We start from the raw sequence: 22639 nt of genomic DNA, 5'->3' as shown, positions 1-22639 counted from the left end.
GCTCCAAAAAGTGTCGTGCATGGTTTAGCTCACGGGTGAAAGCTTGAGTTTCTCAGCACGTTGTGGTTATGTGGACAAACGGTAAAGAATACTGTGCAAGAGATGCGGGTCTCTGTCTTTTTCTGGAGGTATGCATCTCATAGATAAGAAGCAGATGAATGTGTGATGATTAATGAGCAGCTGTCAGATGAAGGTTTCAGTGTCTGTGTGTTTGAAAGTCAGAAAGGAAAGACTATCTTATCTAAAATAGAAGTGGAAGGAGGATAAATTTGAATCCTTGCTTGTTTTTATGTATTTTCTGAAAAATTATAACTTTTTAACATAAGTTAATCTTAGTGGTTTTATCTTTTTAAAGTGTAATACAGTATTTGTTTATTTAATCAAAGTGGGACCAGTTTGTAAATTGGAAAATATGTCAGAAATTTGCTTGCCATCAATAATTTCCTATTAACTATATACAAAGAAATTCATACTGATTACACTTTTGTTCCTGAAAATTATGTGCAAAACATTTTTCTCAAAGGACTTAACTTAATATTTAAGTTTCTTCTTCTGTTGTTTTTTTTATTATTATTTCAAGAACTAAGAATTTTTACTGCTATTAAGGCTCACAAAATAAGAAAAGTTGTAAAAGTGAAACTGTGCTTTGAATGCAATCCCGACATTAATCAGAATAAAGCATGGAGATCAGAATTAGGCCAATCTAACTCCCATTCTGCTCATGTACCACACCCTTCTGGCAGAAAATTATATCAGGAACATCATATTTTTCATTAGGTTTGCAAATATATGAAAAATAAAATTTGAGTTTGTTTAATTTGGTTGATAATTCTGTGCTATTCTCTACCCTTAAAACAGTTACATAAGATGGTTTTGCATGCTTTTCTTGTGTTGTGTCAAGTGTAGCTTCAACTAATCTTCTTAATATAGTTTTTAAAGATTAAATAGTCTACATTTGTTATACTGCCTTTATTATACACAACAAAAAAAGCAAAAACGGTATGCAGGGTGCTCATGAATTTAAATGTCCTTCATTGTCTCTCAACAAGATTATTATGACATACGACTAAAGCAGTATACCTGCACTATTCCTGTGTTTTAGCAAAATAAACAGAGGAATCTCAACTATGGTGCCTATCCAAGAAAATAGATTCAATGAGGAATGTAGACTTGCCTCAAAGTTATTAATAAAATACATACATCACTTTTCTCAAACCTCTCACCTGTCTTGCCACATAGTCCTAGTCAGTAGTCGTCTTGTTGCCCCAAAAGAAAATTCATTTGCAGCCTATGCATTAACCAACACAGGATCAACTTATTGTAATGCACAACAATACTGTCAACATAGCTTCTGATTTTATGTGATTAATCATAACAATAGCAGCAGATACAAAAGAGAATCTTGTAGTTTTAATGGAGACACGTAGTTGTGAGGACGTGCTGAATGTGGAGTGTGAGAAAGAGCAGGAGGTTCTTAAAGAGACAGAGTCCCAATTTTAAAACTTTAAATTGTGAAGTTAAATGTCCTGTATGTCATGTTTGATATATGCAGCAGTTTCTATAACAACTGAATGTAATTTAGTTATTTGCTTGTGTTATAAAATGGCACAAAATGCTTGGAAAATACATAATACTGACAATTTAAAAACACCCAGTTTCCTTAAATAGTTCAGCCATTGTTGTACCTTTTTATGTTGCAGCAACAGAATGTAGCTCAGAGAGTTTTATTAAGAACAACTCCCCATTAATTATGACTGCCCACCTGTTCAGTGGCAGCGCCATTTATTACCATGTCATTAGCTTTTATGGTGTTGATGTTTAAGAATCACACAAGGACATAAATTCAACCACAACAGGCCCACAGTGAAAGTTTTTACAATTTAGATATGTGGATGTATGTTTTATTGATTTTAGATATAAAACAGTAAAATGTGAACATAGAGGAAAAGACAGAAGAAAATGTCTGATGCACATCAGCTCACAGCCCTACTGAGGGCGCTGAAGACTCCCACCAGCATCAACGAATGCAGCCTCAGGTTGTGTGTATATATGCACTCCATGTGAACATGGAGGGGGTGTGCGTGTGCGTGTGTGTGAACTGAGGCGTAGGATTTGTTCCCAAGAAAACACCCACCACACACAGAGCCCACCGAGGTTGATAGCTCACGCTCAGTGGAGGGGTATAGGTTACAAGATTGAGAAATTATTTGATTATAAAATAGTGCTGGCTGTGTACTCTTCAGTGCCTCATGCCAGCCCGAGCGCTCTTGTGCCAGCGGGCCGAGCCCAGTAGTCTGTGAGTGTTTGTTTATGGAGGTTTATGTGGAAACATGAGAACGTGTGTTGCACAGAGGGAAAGAAATTGTGAAATCATGAATTTTCATCATCATCGGTGCACTCAAAGCTATCTGTGTGACCTAAAATGTGTGTGTGTTGCGTGTTTATGCATTCCCGGGAGGACCCTCAGTGGATGAAAGCTGCTGGGACCTCAGGCGGTGTCCTCCGGAGGGAGCCAGCTGTCAGATCTGAGATCAGAGATCCTCTTCTTCGCCCTCTGAGGAGTCTGTCACAGCAAGTTAGCACTTAGCCACCGGCACTGATCAGAAATCAGATTAGGCTCCACTCAGATTATAGCCGGGACATTTGGCAGCAGGGAAAACAATGCTCAAAGGAAAAGTGGCCAAACAAGAGGTTTCCTTCTTACACACTGAAATACAAATCTTATGAAGCTATTTTTGTAATCTGATCCAGTGGGAGATCTAAGAGGTCAGTGGGTTGCATGTGGGTTTAATCACAAATAACTTCTGAATTAATAAAACAACAACAGCAATACATTCTTTAGTAACTTAATCTCTGGATTGATTAATCCTAATGGTATGAACCCTACAAACTCAGATTTTGTTGAGCTGGATGATGAAGTTGTTCATTTTGAAAGCATTTTGGAATCTGTTTTTTATCATTATCATGATTAACTAAATTTGATTGTTTTGACAAATAAATACAACAATGTTAATGTCAAATTGAAAACTGATTCCTACAACTAAATACAAATCTGAAGTAATTTAATAGATTTTGCATTGATATTCTGAATGTTTTTGGGGGGGGTTGTCTTTTGTTTGCAGCATTTTGCCCAAGACAAATTTCCTTTGGGGAAATTCTATTCTATTCTATTCTATTCTATTCTATTCTATAAAAGTGTGAACTTCTCACTTCTTTTCAAAAAAGCACAGTAGCTAAAATGACTAGTGTTGCAAAATTGTAATTTTTTTGTGTGTATGTGTTTAAATGTGTATGTATATGTACTCTTGTTCTTATTAATATTGATTTGTCCGAAATAATGAAAGCATATAAACTACTGCATTCTATTCTACTTTTACATTTTTTGACCTAATTAAACAGAGATCCAGCTAATTTGTGCTTGTAGTTTTGTACGTCTCCACTGTTTCCATCATTCAATGTGTGACACAGTCTAACTACAAATGACTTGTTCATCACTTTCTCCCACATATTTGAATAGAGAATGTGTAAATTCAACAATTGTGACATTAAAAGTATTGAAATCATCCAGAAAACTAATTTTTAGAACAGTCAAAAGGACAAAGCGAACATCAGTAGGAGCCGTCTCCTATTTTAAGGCCTGGAAGTTATTTTCCATTCCGAATGCGAATCTCTTAATTAATTTTTCGCAGGATGTTTTTGACAGAGGTTTTAGATACTAAAATATATTTTTTCAGAAAAGTGATAAAATGACACAAACATACAACATAAAACCTATTTTAAAAAACTTACATTTGTGTCCTCTTTACCTGTTAATGTCGTTCTTAGGTCTAATGAGAATGTGGTGTAAAGGTTGTGAGAAACTGGTTTAGTATTTTTAAGAAGTCAGGAAGAAAATCTTTAGGCAGAATGACAACTGGCACAAAAATATTAAAATAAGCAAGATGATGTATTCCAAATGTGCCATATAAAACAGTTCTGGTGGTAAAATTACTGCGTCCAGTTGCACTGACCATTAGCTGTGTGTATGTGTAATGGTGTTGGGAATGTGTGCAGCCTTGACCGAGTGCCAACGCTCCAGTCGGCCCACTCTTCGTAGATGAGTTGCCAGGTTTGGTTTGGCTGGAGACTTGAAACCCTTTTTTTTTACTTCTCCAGTGGTCAGCAGTGTCAACAGATCACGTGTGTAGTGTGATTCAGTGACACTGGACTGTGCGTTAGCCGTCCTAATGTGGCGTAATGCAGGTTTGTGTGAAATGTGTGCATATGTGCATCAGATTTTGTGATCGTATGCATGTATTTTATTCATCAAACAGGAAAATGAATTTTTCTCTGACCCCCATGATTTTGTTGCTTTTTTCCAACAACCCATGATGCTTTGCATGAATTATGTGGGCTACATCCAATCACTCAACTGGAACTGAGGCTTATCAGAACTTACACACTGAGAGGGTTGGATGTGTTTGTTAAAGGATTTCGGGGCAAAACCTCATGCACCTCAAAACAGACAGAACCACTGGTTTTAGAAATAATCCCAGTTCACTTTGAGTGCAAGCATCAAACACTTCTTGTAGTCATGTGCTAATCTTTGTATGACTGCTCCGATGAACAATTCAACAAGTACCAGGGATTTGCACAGATGTTTATATCTCTGTTTACATATATATATATATATATATATATGTTTATATGAGTGTGTGATTACCAAAACAGACAATAGAGAAGAAATACAGTTAGACTGCAAAACAAAAATACAACTCACTTACATGGGATTAGTTTGTAAAAAACAGGATTTATTACAACTTCTTCTAGCTTACAGGAAGTTTCCCTCATCATAAATCCTACAGAAAGAGCACTAATTTCTGGGCGTGATATTCTGTGACTTTCACTGTATTGCTTTTTTCTTTGCCTTACTATTGAATTGAATTTTGTTCAAAATTTGCGTTTTAGTCAACAGTATATATATAATAAATTCTCATAGCACTTAGTTTAATTTTCAGTTTTTATTTTACACCTTACCACTGTCTGATTCTGGGTTATAATAGTTTTTTTGGTTTTTGGTTTTTGTTCTCGTGTTTGCTATTTTTCTTTAGTTATTATAGGTTAAATATTGTTTGGTTTTTATTACTTATAGTGGAAGTTTTAGTTTTTTCATACTTTGTTAAACTTTTAGGTGCAGAATTCAAAAAGGCCAGAGTATTGTATCACAAAATCATTTGTGAATACCATTGATTTTTTAAAATGGTGTCTACTTTTTGAAAAGTGGTATCAAAAATCTTTCAGACTACAGAGTACAGAGTGCTGTGATTTGCCGACAGCTGACATAAGATGCCTGTGTGGGAAAAAATTCGAAAGTAAATTTCATATCAGTTCAAAATAGATTCATAAACACAAAAATGAAGGATATTATGTCTCTAATTTCAGTATTTTTTTAGTTTTATAAACGCATAGTATAGTTCCAGTTAGTTATAGTTTTCCCAATTAATTACTGTTTTTATTTATTTCAATTAATGAAAATGTATTCTCATTTTCAGTTTTGATTATTCCTTTCATTTTTGATAGCTGTAATATCTTCGGTCTGATGGAGATGTTTAATAATGTTCAAAACTCTGCAGGTTGGTTTCTCCAACAATCAAATTAGCAACAACAGAACAAAGTATAACAATGCAGCAGCACAGAATATGGCCTTAAGAAGAATCATATTCACTCTTGGAGCTATGTCACTTAATCATGTTGAGACCCATGAAGGACGTTGGAAGTGACGTAAGTTATATTTATTTAAATCCAGTTAGTTCTCACTTTGGATCTTGTTTGAATGCAACTCCATGCAGTTTATTTCCAGTGCTAAGCTACAATGTTTCAATGTCTCACTCCAGGATCTTTTAGCCTTTCTGTAACTGTTTTATTGTCTTACTCCATCCCAGTTGGCAGTTTTGTTTGGCTGACCCCTGTTAAGATTTCTAACTGACTTTTATTTGAGTCTGCAACTATTTCACCCTGTTGTTGTAATAAAACCTTTTTTCTTACATGTGCTTGACTTTTTCTGCTCTGAATTTGGATCCTCTGACTTTTCCATGATTATCAAAATCATTTTAAGCTCAAAACAGGCTTATTAATGGACACCATTAATGGAATCAAGAATTAGGCTCATTACTAATGGACCAAATATCTTCCCTCTTCTCATTAAAAGCAAATAAAACCAGGAAAGTCTCCTGGGACCCTTCCTTTCCTTTGCACATGTGGGACACTGAAGAGTGTCACTGTGGAGCGACTTTTATGAGCTGTTGACTTAAGCAGAAGGCAGTGGATAGATTTTAATACATTTATGGGATAGACATATTTGTCAATTATTTAACTTATAGAAGCTGAGCTATGTTTGTTCTTTTTTTCCTAAATATAATAAAGTAATTAGCCACATAAAGTAACATTGGGTGATTGCTGGGGTGGGGGAATTATGTAAAAAATAAAAAAACAACATCATATGATACACATTCCCACTAAATATACCTACTAAATGCTGCAATGCTAACAGTTTATTCCTCTGCACCTAGCTAGCTTTTCTACTTATGTATGTATGGTCCTTGGGTAAATACCCTTAAATTTTACACAAATAAGAGTAACACTACTTCAACATATTTTTATTCTAGTTAAAGTAAGAAAAATAGCCTTTCGAGAAATGACTGAAATAAAAGTAAAAAAAACAGTATTTGGTAGAAAGGCAATTGAAGTACTGAATCCAAACGTCAATCATTGCAACATCAGATGGAGCAAAATATAAATTGATGTGAAATTTTTGGTATTTTAAGATGAAATAATTTATTTTCTAGCAAAATTAAAAAACTAAAAAAATCTGACAAAATCTCTATTTATATATATTTTTTTTTTCAAATCGATTTCTTTCAACATAAAACTTATGAAACTTTGATAAAAGCTGTAAGTGTGTATCTGGTGAATGTTAGATTAAACAAAGCTTGACTTTCATTCAGTGAAGTTACTCACAGTGGGCAGAGTATCCAGGAATTTTATTCAAGTAAGAGTAGAGGTGCTTTGTAAGAAAATAAATAACTAAAGTAAAAAATTAAAAATACAGCATAGTAAAGCTACTCCTAAAAGTAAAATGAATGAGTCAGTCCACTGAACACACAGATGGGAAAAAGCTGCCACTATAAACTCAGAGACAGTCAATCTTCAAATTAATGAAGAAAATTATCACTTATTAATCCATCTGTTTCATTAAAACCGTATTATTGATATTTTATTATTATTTGTGGCTGTTCCAGTCACAAATGGATCTGAAAAGTGAATAAAATGCAAATAACATGAAAACTTACATCATGATTAGGTACTGACTGTCTCAAAATGGTGAGTAATGAAGTTACAGGCATTTCACTCCTGGGTTGCTGCACTGCCGTTTTGCACCTTCCTAAAAGCTCGTCAGCCCTTCACTTCACTCTGAAGCTGAACCCCTGCTGCTCCCCCTCCTCCTCCAAACACACTACAACTTTCTCTGTCTGCCCTCCCTTTCTGTCTCCCTGTCTGCTCCCTCCTCTCAGCCCAAAACTATAAGAGTGAGACAGGAGCACACACACACAGAAGGTCCACCCCGCTCACGTGCACAGACACACTCGCTGTACATACATCGAGTGGAGCAGATCAGAAATCTTTGCTCCTCTCGTCAGCCAAAGGAAAACACCTGCATGGAGAAGAAAAACTGATTTTGCAAATCAAAGTATGGAAGCCAAGACAAGGAGGTAGAAGGGACCAAAGTTTTATCAGTTTCTGAGGGAATATTGGATTTCTCATGTTTGAGCTTTTGTCTTGTTCTTTTTTTTTTCTTTTTTTTTCCGCTCTCTCATCTCTTGGTGACAGGAATGTCTCTTTGATTTTGGATTTCCAACAGGTGAAAGTTTCTATTTTTTGAGCAGTTTGCGTGAGAAGCAGAAAACATGTCAAGCGGACGGCTCAGTCACCTGCTGAGGGGAGTCCTGCTGCTCCTTCCAGGTGAGTCCAGATTTACATTTCACTGCAAGGCTAAAGATGCAAAGGATCAATTTTTTTTCAGTCAAATATAAACTTTACATTTATTACATGCAAACCCTTGTTGTTAATCCAACAGGCGCAGCTTTCTCTCTGCAAACCAAAGAATCTCTTGTGTGAAAACAAAGATTGTCTCATGTGAGCAATCAGCTAAAATCTGTGGGATTATTGCGGCTTACAAAACAGATGGCAGCGCAGTGTGACAGAGCAGATGAATTCATAATTGCAAGGAAGTCATTATGTAATTCACAACTGTGGATCACCCAGTTTAAAGCTAAAACCACAACTGATGCTGACATTAGTCTCATGAATGGCCAGCCTGTGTTTCCCTCTCTGTCACAGTGTGTGTCTTCAAAGCTCAGTGCGATCCGAGGCCACAGGAGGAGTCTTCTTGGCTGAGCCGTTCGGTGCGTTTAAACAATGGTTCCCTGGGAGCAGAGAAGCGTGGCCCTGGAACTAATGTTACCATTATGGTAATGGTTAGAAAAACAGGAGGCAGACATTTCCAACACCGCCGCAGGCTGCAGCCGATCACCCAGAGACGCAACGTTGCCGGTAACACCAGGGAAAGTTAGTGTTACAGGCGGCTGGATGCAGACAGGAGGAAGCATCTGTCTGCTTCTAATCATCATTTAACAGCTCAGTGGTGCTCTGCTCCGCCGTCTTGCACTGCTTCAGTGGCAGACTGGTATCTGTGGCCTGTTTTCTTTGTCACAATTCAGGTTTGGCTGAGGAGACGGGCGAGGTTATGGTTGCTCGCTCTGAGCAAATCACTCTAACCGACCTGGATTGAAATTAAATTAATGGGTCACAGATGTCAGAGTGCCGGACCGTTTGATTTTTAACAGATGTAATGTTAATTCTGAGTAAACGCTGAAAAATAAACAATCCAAAGAAGGTGGTGTTGCAGATGTAAACTTGAACAAGTTTTAAATATTTTTACTGGAAGGAAACTTCAGATTATGTCTCCTTCTAACTTGAACACTGTCTCCAACGGTGAACCGTCAACTACATCCACAATATCAGGTGCCGCTTTATTATAAGATTTACTCCAGTTCGTTACTCACAAATTCTTTCGATTAAATTTCAGCAAAAACTCTGAGAAAACTGAAATGAGTGGATGTGCTGGCTTTAGACACAAAACTTTTGCCTGTTGTTTAATTCAAAGTTCACAAACTACAGAGCAACTCAACCAAGCAAACTCCCGTAGATCTCTTATCTAAATAAACAAGGCTGTTGGATTAAGGCGCTTATGCGGTGATGAAAAGACAACAGTAGTTGTCCTTGCTCTGCCCTGAGGACAGAGTGATGCTGCAGGTCTGCAGCAGATCATATGGGGGGGGGGTGGAGGCAGAAATAAGGAAGACGGCTGGGGAGAGGGGAGAGGCCTTAGAATAACAAACGGACCTTGTGTTCTTTAAATCAACCTGACCTTCGCTTGACTGTGGCGACAATTGTGGCGGGGAGTTGGAGCAGCAGGTACTGGTAAACCTTCTCTCCTTACCTGATGGTGTTGATGGGTAACTCACTAGTCAAAGTGTAAAACAAATTAGATTTTTTTTTCTTTATATCAGTGCTTTTGTTTAACTCATTTACGAAAGACTGTCATTTATAATACAGTAATTAACGTTCATTTTTAAAACGCTGCTTTAAAATTCCTGACTGTTAGATTAAACATTTAAGAGAAAATAACAGAGGAGACAAATTCATCTCCAAGCATATCCACTTAGCATCCTCAAAATACATAAAAAAAATGTTTCCACTCTTGTCAAATTCTTCAAGTCGCAATGAGACTGCACCAGTATGGATAATTATTTACCCATTTGTGGACATAAAAACAAATAAAATCAGAAGCTGATTCAGAGACCAAATAAATAAACTTGTTTTTGTCAAAATTATGCCATTGTTTCAGACATTTCAAGTCGCCAGAGAACTAGTTGTGGAATGTTTGTCTTGGAAACTCATATTTGTGACCCAAATGAGATGATTATTTTGTTTGGTTTGCTCTCACTCACAGTTAGATTTTGTTTAGTCGGCAAAATCATTTATTTGGGGCTAAGACGACAGCATAGTTTAGTCTAAATTATATTTTTTTCACAAGACGGTGTCAGTATATGAGCAGTGACACCAGAATGTTTGAGTCCAGAAATGCTGAGATTAGTTACATCCACATCAACTTTTTACTTTTATTGGGACATTTGCATTAAGATAAAACAAAACTCATAATAAAACCCTTTATCACTGTAAGCCTTGTTTGTCACACTTACAGTTGTTTACTTTTGATTATTCTTCTGACTATAGATATGCTTATGTCTATTTTCTTGTATCCATTCAAGAACACACATTTGCCTTAATTTAATGCCATGTAATCTTGTCTTTCCCATTTTGTAGAGTGGCTAAGAGAAATTGACTTGTATTATTCATATTCAAAGGACACAGGACATCATAAAATAATATTCAAAAGTTCCTAATTACCTTCAAACAGTTAAAGTACAATTGCTCCAGTTACATTTATTTTACAGGAATTGCTACGGGTGTTGCTGTAATTCATAGTTTTTACAGAAAACATTTTTTTAGCCTAAAAAAACTGAAAGATGAACTTTCATATGAATTAAATGTGAAATTATACTACTGCGATAAATATATGCATATATAATGCTTCCATAAGGAAGCATTCTGTAACAAATAGTGATTATGTGTCTCAATAAGTATAAAGTAACCAAGATAAATACAAAAAAGGAGCATCTTCTCTCCCTTTACACTTCAGCACTAAACTATATCAAAGCTGCAGCAGATGAATGATTACAGCCTCCATCCTTCAGACCGTACGTCCACTTTAATGGACATGATATTTCTGGGCTTAAACCAATAAAGAAAATTAAGGGATTTTTTCATTTGAATGATTCTTGCATCTGATTAGTTTCTAATTGACCAATGACATGAAGATCTAAATCTTAACTGGACATGTGAGATTCAGGCATTAAAGATAAGCTTTTTCCTAAAACCAGAGGGGGAGCAAGTTTCTATTTTATATCAAAAACATACATTTAAGTTCATGGTAGCCTAATAAAATTGCTTTCAGTATAATTGTAGGGATTTCCAGTGGTAGTATTTGTAGTTATTTTGAAAATATTTTTTATTGTTAAATTGTAGGATTCTTTCAAAGCTGAATGTCCATCCCAATGGGCATAAGGCAATGCTTAATCATTTAGTGTTACCATTCAAAGAAAGTATCTGTTAGCAATGTATAGCTGATTTATGGCTTCACAATTTATTTATTTAATTTATTTCATCTTTATTTTTTATGTTTTTCATGAGTATAAACTCAGATTTTCTTGAACTGCTCATAAAAAATGCATTTTCTCCTTTATGTCAGTGCTGAATGGGGAGTAAAGAAATTGCTACTCGGTAGATAAAATTCAAATCTAAAGGAGTTAAAAAAATGTCCAGGCTCCTAATTAAAGTAACATTTATATATTTTACAGTAAAATGAGGTTTGAGTCCTTTTCATTGATTCACATAAAAGTCAAGCAGACTATGCTAGGCCAAATCTTCCACACTCACCAATGAAGAAAATAATATAGCTAAAATAATTATTGCTTATATTAGAAGAGTGAAAATCAATTGTTTTTCACATGTTGTATCACTTGTACTAGTTTGATCATACATAATATGTAGATGTTATTTTGTGTAAATTTGCTCTTCCTGCAAATTTCTAGAGATTAGCTTCTGACGGTGGATGGTTTTATTCTAAGGTAACACAATCTTCAATGTTTGGGAATTATATACTCAGCAACACTCATCCAAGGTCTGCAGGACAGCTCTGAGGGTTCAAGAGCATAAAAGAGCAGCTGCAAGCTGTGAATAATAGGCAGCACTCAACAGAAATATGTGCATCTCTGGGCTACTGTAGCATTTAATTCTTCTACTGAGGAAAAACGCACACATGCACCTCACTAATCTTGTCGATCCAGCGCACCGAGATGTCTCACTCCTCTCACGTCCAGCCATTATCCTTCTAACTAACTTCATTCACCTCATCAACCACAGACAGACACCGAGAGACAGAAACAAAAGAAACAAAAGACGAGGGGGAAACAGGGGAGGAATCTGACATTCATCCAGGAGAAATGAGGCGTAAAAAATTGTGGCTTTTTCATCAGAGAGGAGAAGGAGGAGGAGGAGGAGGAGAAAGAGGAGGAGGAGGAGGAAGAGATCCAACAGGGCGCAGTTGTTTCATGGACAGTTTGGAGGGTTCAGAAATGCAGCTGGGATGGGGGAATGGTTATGGTCATTATTTTAGGGAAAACAAACATTCAAGTGAAAAATTAAGAGATCCAACGACAGCCTGAGAATTTGGATCTTTAAAGGGGCAGTATCATGTAAAATAAACTTTTTTGAGATTTACATCATGCTATAACGTTATTCTTTCATCAAAAACTTACCTGGAGTGTTACCTTGATTCTTTCATGCATGTTTGAGAAATCATTTAATCTCCATTAAACCATTCAGCTGTCTAAAACGCCTGGGAAAACCGAACCACACCTTTGAGACGCAGTTTCCAATCTTCCGGGCTTCTGCCTCACAGAGCACCACTCCCCTGTGACGTCCCCACTCAACTCCTTAAGACTAGCCGGCAGCAATTAGCAAACACCTGCTGGCACTGTGCATCTTCTGAGCTCATTATAGGAGCTACAAAGTTGGTAAAAACATTGTTAAATAGTTAATAGAGGAGCAATGTTATGATGACTTGCAGAAGTTTCAGAAAGAGCAAGAGTTTTAAAAGGCATAGAGGCCCAATTTCAGGGCATTAAATTATGGAGTCAGGTTTCTTTTAAGTCATATATAATATAGGTATATATAGTTTTTTTTATAATAAATTAAGGTAACAGTTTCTTGACTGTGCTGTAAAATGACACTATGTGCGTAGAACATACATAATACAGCCCCTTTAACAAAACTTTAACACTTGCTATTAGGGTGTATGGTGTCCAAACATTTTCTTAAGTTAGAATGAACATTTTGCACCATTAAATCATTTTGTTTAATGAATGAAAGAATGTTCATTTTTGTTTTTTAAATGACTTCAATCAGAGACAAATGGGAGAAAAGATTACACCTTGATATGTGAACATTTATTTTGACATAACTGAATTTATAATGGGAAACCCAACTCTTTTTTTTTACCTGACAGAAGGCTTCATAATGGGTCAAATAAAGATGTCCCACTCTCTGAATGAAGGCTGAAGTGGACTCTCATGCCAAGCACTTGATTCCATGCAGGTTTTAATTCCAAATTCTCTGGATCTGTTTCTTGTTTTCGGAGGATTGCACATAAAGCTTCGTGTTTGACCAGCAGAGAGGAGGGCCACGGCTGCCAAACCGTAATCACAAATACAAACAAACAAACAGAGGCTTTTTTTTTTTATATAAATGCTATCCTTTTACAGGGTACAGTAAATCAGTGTGTGCAGTGCGTTTTATCCAAACAGTGTGCATGTGTGTGAGTGTGGGTGGGTGGGTGGGTGGGTGTCTGTTTGTGTGTGCGTTTATAGACCCTGAATGAATGCAGGAACTCAAAGACAGGTAGATTACCTTGGCTGGACATCACTCAGATGTAATACGGGCCGGAGGCAGCAGCAGTGTTGTTGATGACAGACTGACCGTCCAGACCACACACAGCTGCAGGCTGCAGCACTGACCCCTGGTGGGAGGCCTGAAGTATTACAGGAAGACAGCTTGGACTGAATTATTGTTTATTGGCAGAAGTTCAGGATCAGGAGTGTGTTGTCCAGCTGTTCACACTGAGCTGACGTGAAGCATGGACTTGTGTTGAACTGGTGCACCCTCCCACTGATCTCACTGTCACAAATAACTCTGGTTCTCATTTGCAAAACCAGCTAACAGCTTTGGTCATAATTAAAGTTGATTAATCTGTCTCAGCTTTACCTGATCCACATGTTATATGGTCAACGCAGATGGATTTATAGCTGTTTGAGTGTGTTTACAGTATGGCTTTGTAATCAGCGTACAACACAAGAACAACATGTGCTGTATGATTGTGTGCTTTAAAAAAGAGGGGATTGTGGTTTTTACCACAAAGCTCTTGGAAAGCAGAATAGCACCACATAAATCAATTTAAATGGATATGAATACAATAAATATTCCCAGCTAGTTAAACAAGATGTGTTTTATTCTCAAATGCAAAAAAGCCATTCTTTCAGAATGTGTTCACATTAAATATTTTGCTGAGTATAAATTGAATAAATCCAAAATCAACACCATGTAGGCGAAACATTGCTTGGATGAAATCACTGTATTACATTTTCATACAATTCAATTCAATGATACTTTATTGATCCCAAAGGGAAATTAAATGTTGTTGTAACTCATATTAATTCAATATTCTTCAAGGTGATGGTTGACTGAAGACACTCTGTCTTTCTATGAAGACGATGGTCAGTGTCATTGTGACTAATGATTTGCATTTATACAGTTTTATTCATGAAAACATACATTTTCTGACCACAATTTTAAAAAAAACAACAATTCAACAACTGAAAACTGCAAAAATTAAATATTTGATCAAATAAATAAACATAATTACCAAGCTCTAAGCTGCATAAAATCAAGAACTTGACAATAAAATCCTACGATTTATATATGCAGTTTCTCAAATGTTTTACATGGAGAAAATATCATCAGTTCAAATTTGATTATTAAAAATGTTTAACAGACTTTAAAATCAATAAAAAGTTAATTAGGTACATCATAATTCACTTTATTTTAAATACACATAACCTAAAAAGGTTAGGCAGCATTTTTACATGTTGACTATGTCTTTCACAGACACTATGCTGACCTTAAACTAATTTAATGAGTTAATAACTTCAGCTCCTCTCTAATGCTTTGTCTTGATTTCTTTTACTGAGTTATAAATCTTACTAAACACCTCTCTGACCACACTGTTAAAATGTATTCAAAACCTAATTATCCCCACTTATCTTCTTTATGTAAAATCCCAGATGAATCAGTTTGATTTTCACTTTTTACACTAGCTCTTAGAGCAAAGATAAGTTAAATCTGCTTTCAGAAAATCAAGATCTGCTCTGTGACACGGAGGTGCGAACTGCGTGGCACGTTTTAGACCCCATGGCAGAAAAAGAACTCAGTGGCCCAAACTGAAGGGTAAATTTAATGATATCCCACTGCATGTGTAGGAAGCAAATCAAATCAAATAGTCCCTCTGGTGCCTGAAGGGGCTGGACATTATCATACTGGATGTACTAAGCCATCAGCTAACTTGTGGTTAGAATGGTCTTCTTTCTAGAAGATTCACCACAATGAGCAATTGAGTAAGATCTGCTTTTATGAGCATTTTATAAGTAAATGCAACCATATGTCGGGAAGAGATCGGAGGAAGGGAAGAAGCTGAATGACAAGTGACCTCAAAAAGCAATTTAAAAATGCTTTAAAAACACCCATGTGTCCGTATCCGAGGCTTTTTCTGAATGTGTGTGTGTTGGAGGCTAACTAGGCAGCACGTCAAATGCAGCCACCACAAAAAAACAGACTGGATGGAGGACTTACATGAAGCATTACATAATAATTGAACATGAATAGTCTCCAGGGTTCAACTGACCAGCTACGTTCATTAGTAATAACCACATGCAGCACAAGCAAACACATCACCTCATGCAAGAAATTACTAAGCATGTTCCAAAACCATGGATGCCAAAGATAGGCCATAATTTTTACAACAAATTGACAGGCTGCTGCATGGAGGACACATGGGCTTTCGGTTAAAACCTGGATCTGTGGTCCGTGACTGTTACAGCTTGAATAACTCAATATGTGAGTGAGTGTGTGTGTTGGGGTGAATGTGTGTGTGTGTGTGTTCAGATCAGGTGGGCCGAGCCTGGAGAACAACTGTGCTGCACACATGTCTGTGGTTGTGGTCGGCATGTGGGAAGCAGCATTCCAAGAGTGAAAGGAACAAAAAATATCCTTCGTTTGACATTAACAAGGTTAATAAATGCCCATCAGTCAGCCCCCATCTTAGGCTTCTTCTAAAGAAAATTCAGCTGTGCATACTTTCCACTTGGTCGGCCCTGTTTGTTGGTTTCTGCGTTTGACCAAAGAACACCAAATTGATCTGTGGGAAGTTGTGGCTTAAACCAAGACAAATATCTGAAAAACAAAAACAAATTATACTAACTTAAATCATCTTTTTTTAAGTAACTTGGTAGCAAGTTTAAAAAATTACATTCCAGCAGAAATTTCTACTTCTCTTAGAAATTATTTGCATTTTCTTTTCATTTGAAAATAGAGCCATACTTTTTGTCTGAAACCAGACGTCAGTACTCAACCTTGCTCCGACATCACGCAGGTTTTTATTCCAAAAATACTTCCAATGACAGACAGGCTGCAGATGTGTGAGCGCCGAAACTGCTGAAGAGTGAAAAAGGGCTTTTAGTTGAATTCAGTGTCAGCTTTTGGGAAAGAAACATTCATCATCATAAGAATTTCTTTGTTACTTTAAATCATATCATCCACATGTGTTTGGCTCAGTCGGCCTGCTGTTTGTCTATTAAAAAACACAAATACAGAAAGCATGCAGTTCACACACATTTCCTACCACAGAACAAATCCAGATACAAGAAATGTGTTGCAGCTGTGGAGAAGAAATGTTCACTGAAGCCAACATTTATATATGGCTTCCATAGTACCATCTTGGCTCTCTTTGCATGAATAATGTATCAAAATTACCAGTCCTGTAACAGTTTGCACTCAGCCAGACTCATGTTTAGGTGTAACTGGGAGAAATGTAAATATTTAGCTTCAATTTCAAATGATGGAGGTGGATAATCATCAGCCCATATCCCAAATCAGACTGGAATTTACCATGATGGAGCCTCAGTGTTTATTAAACAACTGTTGTTATTTACGAATTTTAATGACTGCCCTCTTCTTCTTCTTTGCAGCAGCAGCTGTAATTGTAGCAGGAACAAGGAGTAAACTTTGGGAGGTACCCACTGGTCACTTCACATCCTCTTCTAATCAAACCGAGAACCTCCCCTTGGAACGCTGTCAAAACCAGAGGACGGAGTACGAAGTAAAAATCACAGCAGATATCCCTCCCAAACTGGATGGGACATGGGTGTCAACAAGGTATAAATGTTCATAAAGTTCTCACAGCACAAAACATCTGCTAGAATGGCATCCTCTTTCAAATAAAACAGCAGAAATGTGTTGAATACCCATGTAACTCATTTTTGTTTTTTTTTCTTTACATATTCACATCGTCCCAATTTATCCTAATTAGTCCTAATTTTGGTGTGGTTTGAGTTTTATTCTGAAAAATAAAACTCATCATTTTGTGTTAGCTAGAAAGCAAGAACAATTATTAAAAAAGGAAAAAAAGATCTTTAAAGAGATGGAAAAATCTGTACAATTTGTACAGAATTATTCTTACTTAATGAGATTTGAATCTGATCAGCTTCCCCTATTTTGAGCTCCTTTCAGAATTAGCTGTTTTAGGGCCTCCTGTCACTTTAAATCCAATTAAGTCCCTGCCGGCCACGCCCCCTAACTCAATCCTTTATACTCCCACGTGAAAATGTTTGCAAAACGATGCACAATTATACAACCGTAAAGCATTAGTAGAGCCTCTTTCACAACCAACAAAAGTGCAGCAAGTGGTTCCTGGATGGTGAGTCAACAACAAAACATTTGACTTTTCCAGCAGCTGTTGTGCAGCGCAATGGTAAAACCAGCTGACCAAAGGTTCTCTAGCTCTGCTTGGGTTGCTAGGCAACGGGCTGCGGCTGAGGTTGCTCGGTAACGGTTACAGTGCAGTCGCTGTATTAGCTCATTTTAGAGACGCCAAAAAACTAAAGTTGGGTGTGTTTTAAGCATTTGGGCAGGTTTTTTTTAGAAGCATTTGAAACCCAGCAGGAAGTATAAAAACGTGCAAAATGTGATCTCGTTTAATGCCTAAGACATTATGCTAAATGCTAAGTTATATATGTTCAGAAATATATTATTTGTATATTTATTCTAGATTTTTTTTTTCTGCACCAATAACACTTTAATATATCTATATGCATTTAGTAAGAATTATTGTTTGTCAGTATTTCTTCTATCTATTACGGTACCCAAGCAACAACATTTTGTTCCCAAATTCACTGTTGTGTCTTTGTGAAATGACAATAAAATATGTTTAAGTCTAGAAAGGTTGCTCTAACCTCTAACACATACAATGGTTAAAATTAAATGGAAACTTGAAAAATGACCCCTTGAGAGATGCAAAACATCAACTTAAAGCTATTCTCTAAAGGCTAACTTGATTTCTGCCATGTGTTTAGATGTGAAGTTCGGCCCGGTCCAGAGTTCCTCACCCGATCCTACACCTTTCATTCCAACCGTCACTTCCAGGCACTGCAGCACTACTACACTGAGAGCAGCTGTGAAGACCCGGCCTACTCCCTGATGATCAGAGGCAAGATCCGTCTGCTCCAGGCCTCCTGGATCACCCGTGGGGCCACCGAGGCACAGCACCATCTCAGCAGAGTGGGGATTGTGGTTCACAGCGTGGCAGCCAAGCAGAGGCTGGCCTCCAGGCTGCCTCCAACCTGCATGAGCCTGAGCCTCAATGAAGCGGTGCCGGGAAAGCTGTTTGAGCTGTACAACACCCGCGCAGGCAGGGCGTGTCTGGCAGCCATGGGCTTCTCTGTGATGGAGATGGGTCTGGTACGCGTGGAAACGCAGCATCGCAGCCGTGGAGGGAAGGTTCAGGAGCTGTTTTTAGGGGATATTCACACAGACTGGGCCCAAAGAATCCAACACAGACCCACAGGGTACCAGCAGCCTCTGCAGAACGCCATGGTGAGATTAATAAGAATCATTGATTGATGATCTCAAGACTGTCCAATGAGCAGATCAGCTGAAGTAGTGCTAGCAGGGCATATAGAGGGAAAAAGTTAGGACAATTCCAATTACATTTTTTGTCATGTGGCCCAAGATTCCTGGCGACGCCCCTGAGTACTAGTGCAGTACTAGATAACTTAACAAGTAACAACTAAAATGGCCAAAGATTTAGGTGTGTTCACATCAGCCCTGTTTAGTCCGCTTTAATTACACTTCAGTTTGTTTGCCTAGAAAGTCCGGTTCTTTTGGGGAGGTGTGAATGCACAATCAAACTGTGATGCAGACCACAACCACATACTGTAAAACCTAGGTCTCAGGTCGGTCGAAGTGTTCGAATGCATTTGCAAGTGAACCAGAGACCACTTCAAAAGCAAGAAACAAACTATAGTGCTGGGAACTCTGGGTACAACCAAAACAAATGTGAGAAATGGCTTTCTCTCGCTAGTGTTAGACTAGCTCTCGTGGTTTTTTAACAAAGACAAAGGAGAAATCCTACAATCGCTAAAATCTGATGCTACTCCATTTTTGTTTACTTTTTGTGAAAAAGGAAGTTGTGCTCAGTGTTTTCTTCAGAGGTTTTCATGTCGTTTCCTTCAGTAGTTCTTGGTGCAGCGCCACCACAGGTGAACGTGGGAACAGATTGCTTAAAGGGTTTGGTTTGTTTTGACAGTGATGGCATTTATGATTTGCACTAAAACAAGTTTAGATTTGTTTTAGTGTAAATGTAAACTTGAAACACATTTAATAGCAAACCCTCTTATTTATGTAGTTTATTTTATGTAGTCAAGTTTGCATCTTAATTGCTGTCATCAGACAGATCAAAGCACTAATTTCTCTAAGGTTAAACAATTTTTTATAAAAACAGTTATTAAAATCATCAAAGCTTCTCACCTGTCTCTGTCTTTTTACAGCATCACATCCATCCCTGCCCTGTGTGTGCCCTGGTGTACCGATCCTCAGAGCAGCGCCCCCCTGTGTTACCCCGCGGTCCTGCAGTTCCTCTGTCTCTGGCAGGCCACTGGGTCAGCCTGCGCTGTGAAACCCGACCCAACGTTCTCTTCCTCACCCGAGACTTCACCTTTAACCCAAGCCAGCACGCCTGGGAAGGCATCTACCGTCACTACTTGGACTCTGCCTGCTCACAGCCCACGTTCAACCTGAGAGCCTGGGGGCACTTCGCTCAGGGAAACCCCTCGTCCAAACTCTCAGGAGCCTCTGAGTTCGTCTTCAAGGTAACGCAGGTGAGAGTCACGGCCATGGACGAGTCCACTTCCAAGCTGCTGAACAGCACAAGACCGGGAAAGTGTGGACGAGCGGGAGAGTGGAGGGTCGGTGTGGAGCAGGACTTGACCCCCACAAATGGATGTCCTATGCTGGGCATCAAGCTGCCACATAAGGAGTATGAGCTCTTCAAGATGGAGCTGGACCACAGAAAACGCCCGCTGTTATTCACAGGAGAGAGACCGACTGACGGGTCCAATCCAGATGGACCATTAAGGCGGCCCACCTCCTTTCAGGCTCCCATGGTACTTTGCAATGGGGGGGAGACACACCCCTCCTTCTCAACTTTTAATAGCAGGCAATTACAGTTAGCCAGTGGGACAGCAGGTCTGGAGAACCTGGTGCTACTGGTGTTTGGATCCGCACTGTGCAGCTGGCTTGTTGTTTACTAGAGACGTTCTCACAAATCAAACCTGGTTCTCAGCTCAAGGCGGAGATGGCTGTTTGGCAGCTGAAATCATCTGTTCCCTTTAAAGACTAGAGCTGAAACAAGAATCAGGGGACGTTTAAAAAACGCTGAAAGATTTTTCACATCTTGAACTCAGATGCCACCTTATGAGTAAAAGACTAACCTGTTCAACAAGACCCCATTCGAGAATGAATTGAAAGAAGATGGGAAAGTATCTTTGACAATATTTATCCAAAAGTGCCATAATCCATTAAATAAATAAATTCTGAAATAATTATTCCAGATTTCTAGTGCAAATATCTTAGTACACTCGAAATAAGACAAAACTAACTTACATGTAGCTTTTCAGCAAGGCAAGACACAGGAGCTTGTTTAAAGTCAATAATTCATTAATATTGATGAAAAAGTATTAGTTCCATTGACAGATTATTTCACTTTCACATTTTTCCCATGTCTTGTTATAAAAAGAGATTGTAATAGAGCCACTGAATGCACTCAAATTCATTAGATGGCAGAAATTGTTTTTCTGGTTGTTTGGATAGATTATTGAGTTTCCATTAATCCTGAATATAAATCTCAGATGCTGCATTTAAACTTTTTTGTTTGAAATATCGCCACAAGAAGCAGAAATCATGGTTTAGCCTGCAAATTAGGTTTTCTGGACAAGACTCAACAAAAAATAACTATGTAAAAGGCAAGTAGATTTATAGCTTTCCTAGTTACTGATCTATTTAATCATGTAAATAAGGATTATTTGTGTATATATTTCAAGAATTAATGACACCCAGATATTGATTAAATGACATATTTATTAATGGAGTATGGCACTTTTGGACCTCCATACATTTTAGCTTTGGTTTGGATTGTGCAGATGTTTTCCTCCGATGGCTCAACTGCATTCTTGAAAATCTAAGAATGTTTGAGGTGTAATAATAAAAAAAAATACTAATACTGACATGAGTCATTTCCACATTAAAATTTAAGAGATGCATATTATCTTAATTCACATTTACCAGGAGACACCATAACCAATTCAGTTTGTACAGAACATTTTTTATTCTTCATTGCCTAAAGACTAGTAGCTAGATAATCACCGTCACTGATCCACAGACACTGTGGACTGAAATGCTATTTTATCTTGATGCCTTTCTACCAGCAAAGTAATCTAATCAAATGAGTATTTATTTTTTACCATTTATTTTGTATATTTACACAAAAGATCATTTTTTTGCTAAAATGGTTCCCTTGTCATTTAATATTTTGTATGTCAATTAAAAAGGACTTTTAATAACACGTGGGGTTTATTTGTTATTTCAAACATGATCTCAAGGTTGTTTGTTCATACAAGTTTCTCTCTTGAGAAAATTGTTTCCATACAGATAATGGAAACTGTCTTAGCAGTATCACAGATGATGACATCTACTGTTTTCCTTATCTGCCAATCACTGTCAGCAAAAATGAGTGGCACTCATGCACTGCAAAAACATAAAATCTTACAAGCTTTTCTGTCTGTTTTGTAATGCAAATATCTTAATACACTTGAATTAAGCCGAAACTAACTTACAAGTAATTTTTCTGTAAGATAAGAGCTTGTTTTAAGTGGGTAAGTCCTGACTATTGGTACACCGGAAGATTATTTTACTTATGTATAGATATTTTCCCAGAAGTGAAATATTCTTCCAGTGGAACTGGTATTTTTTTTATCAATATTAAGGAATTATTTACTTAAAACAATCTCCTATGCCTTGCTGAAAAGTTACTTGGAAGTTAGCTTCGCCTTATTTCAAGTGCATTAAGATATTTACACTATCAACTAAACCAACAATACTTGGCAATATTTTGTGTTTTTGCAGTGTAGATTGTTTCTGGTGTAGTTTGTCAAGTTTCTATTTTATGTTCTTTCAAATTTATTTAGACATTCTCTGTGGAAAAATATGCAGATATTCAAATTTTCCACAGACAAAAAAGTTGCTGTTACATTCCACA

At 37.4% G+C, this 22639-nt stretch overlaps 1 protein-coding gene across 5 annotated transcripts; it reads left to right on the top strand.

Moving 5' to 3' along the window:
- The first annotated feature begins 7571 nt into the window (after positions 1-7571).
- apcdd1l (adenomatosis polyposis coli down-regulated 1-like) lies at positions 7572-21946 on the top strand. Of its 5 annotated transcripts, none has more exons than XM_028003452.1 (5): positions 7572-7748; positions 7898-7998; positions 17022-17205; positions 18402-18921; positions 19875-21946. In XM_028003452.1, exons 2-5 carry the CDS (start codon positions 7944-7946, stop codon positions 20634-20636), a joined length of 1521 nt encoding a protein of 506 aa, XP_027859253.1. In that variant the 5' UTR covers positions 7572-7748; positions 7898-7943; the 3' UTR covers positions 20637-21946. The 5 variants fall into 5 exon arrangements, with proteins under 5 accessions (XP_027859253.1, XP_027859252.1, XP_027859250.1 ...); XM_028003449.1 differs by having other exon boundaries at positions 7573-7748; positions 17019-17205; XM_028003450.1 differs by having other exon boundaries at positions 7573-7748; positions 7867-7998; positions 17019-17205.
- Positions 21947-22639: the final 693 nt, after the last annotated feature.

The sequence above is a fragment of the Xiphophorus couchianus genome, chromosome 20 (genome assembly GCF_001444195.1).
Source record: "Xiphophorus couchianus chromosome 20, X_couchianus-1.0, whole genome shotgun sequence".
Taxonomy (NCBI): domain Eukaryota; kingdom Metazoa; phylum Chordata; class Actinopteri; order Cyprinodontiformes; family Poeciliidae; genus Xiphophorus; species Xiphophorus couchianus.
This window is presented reverse-complemented; position numbering and strand designations above follow the sequence as displayed.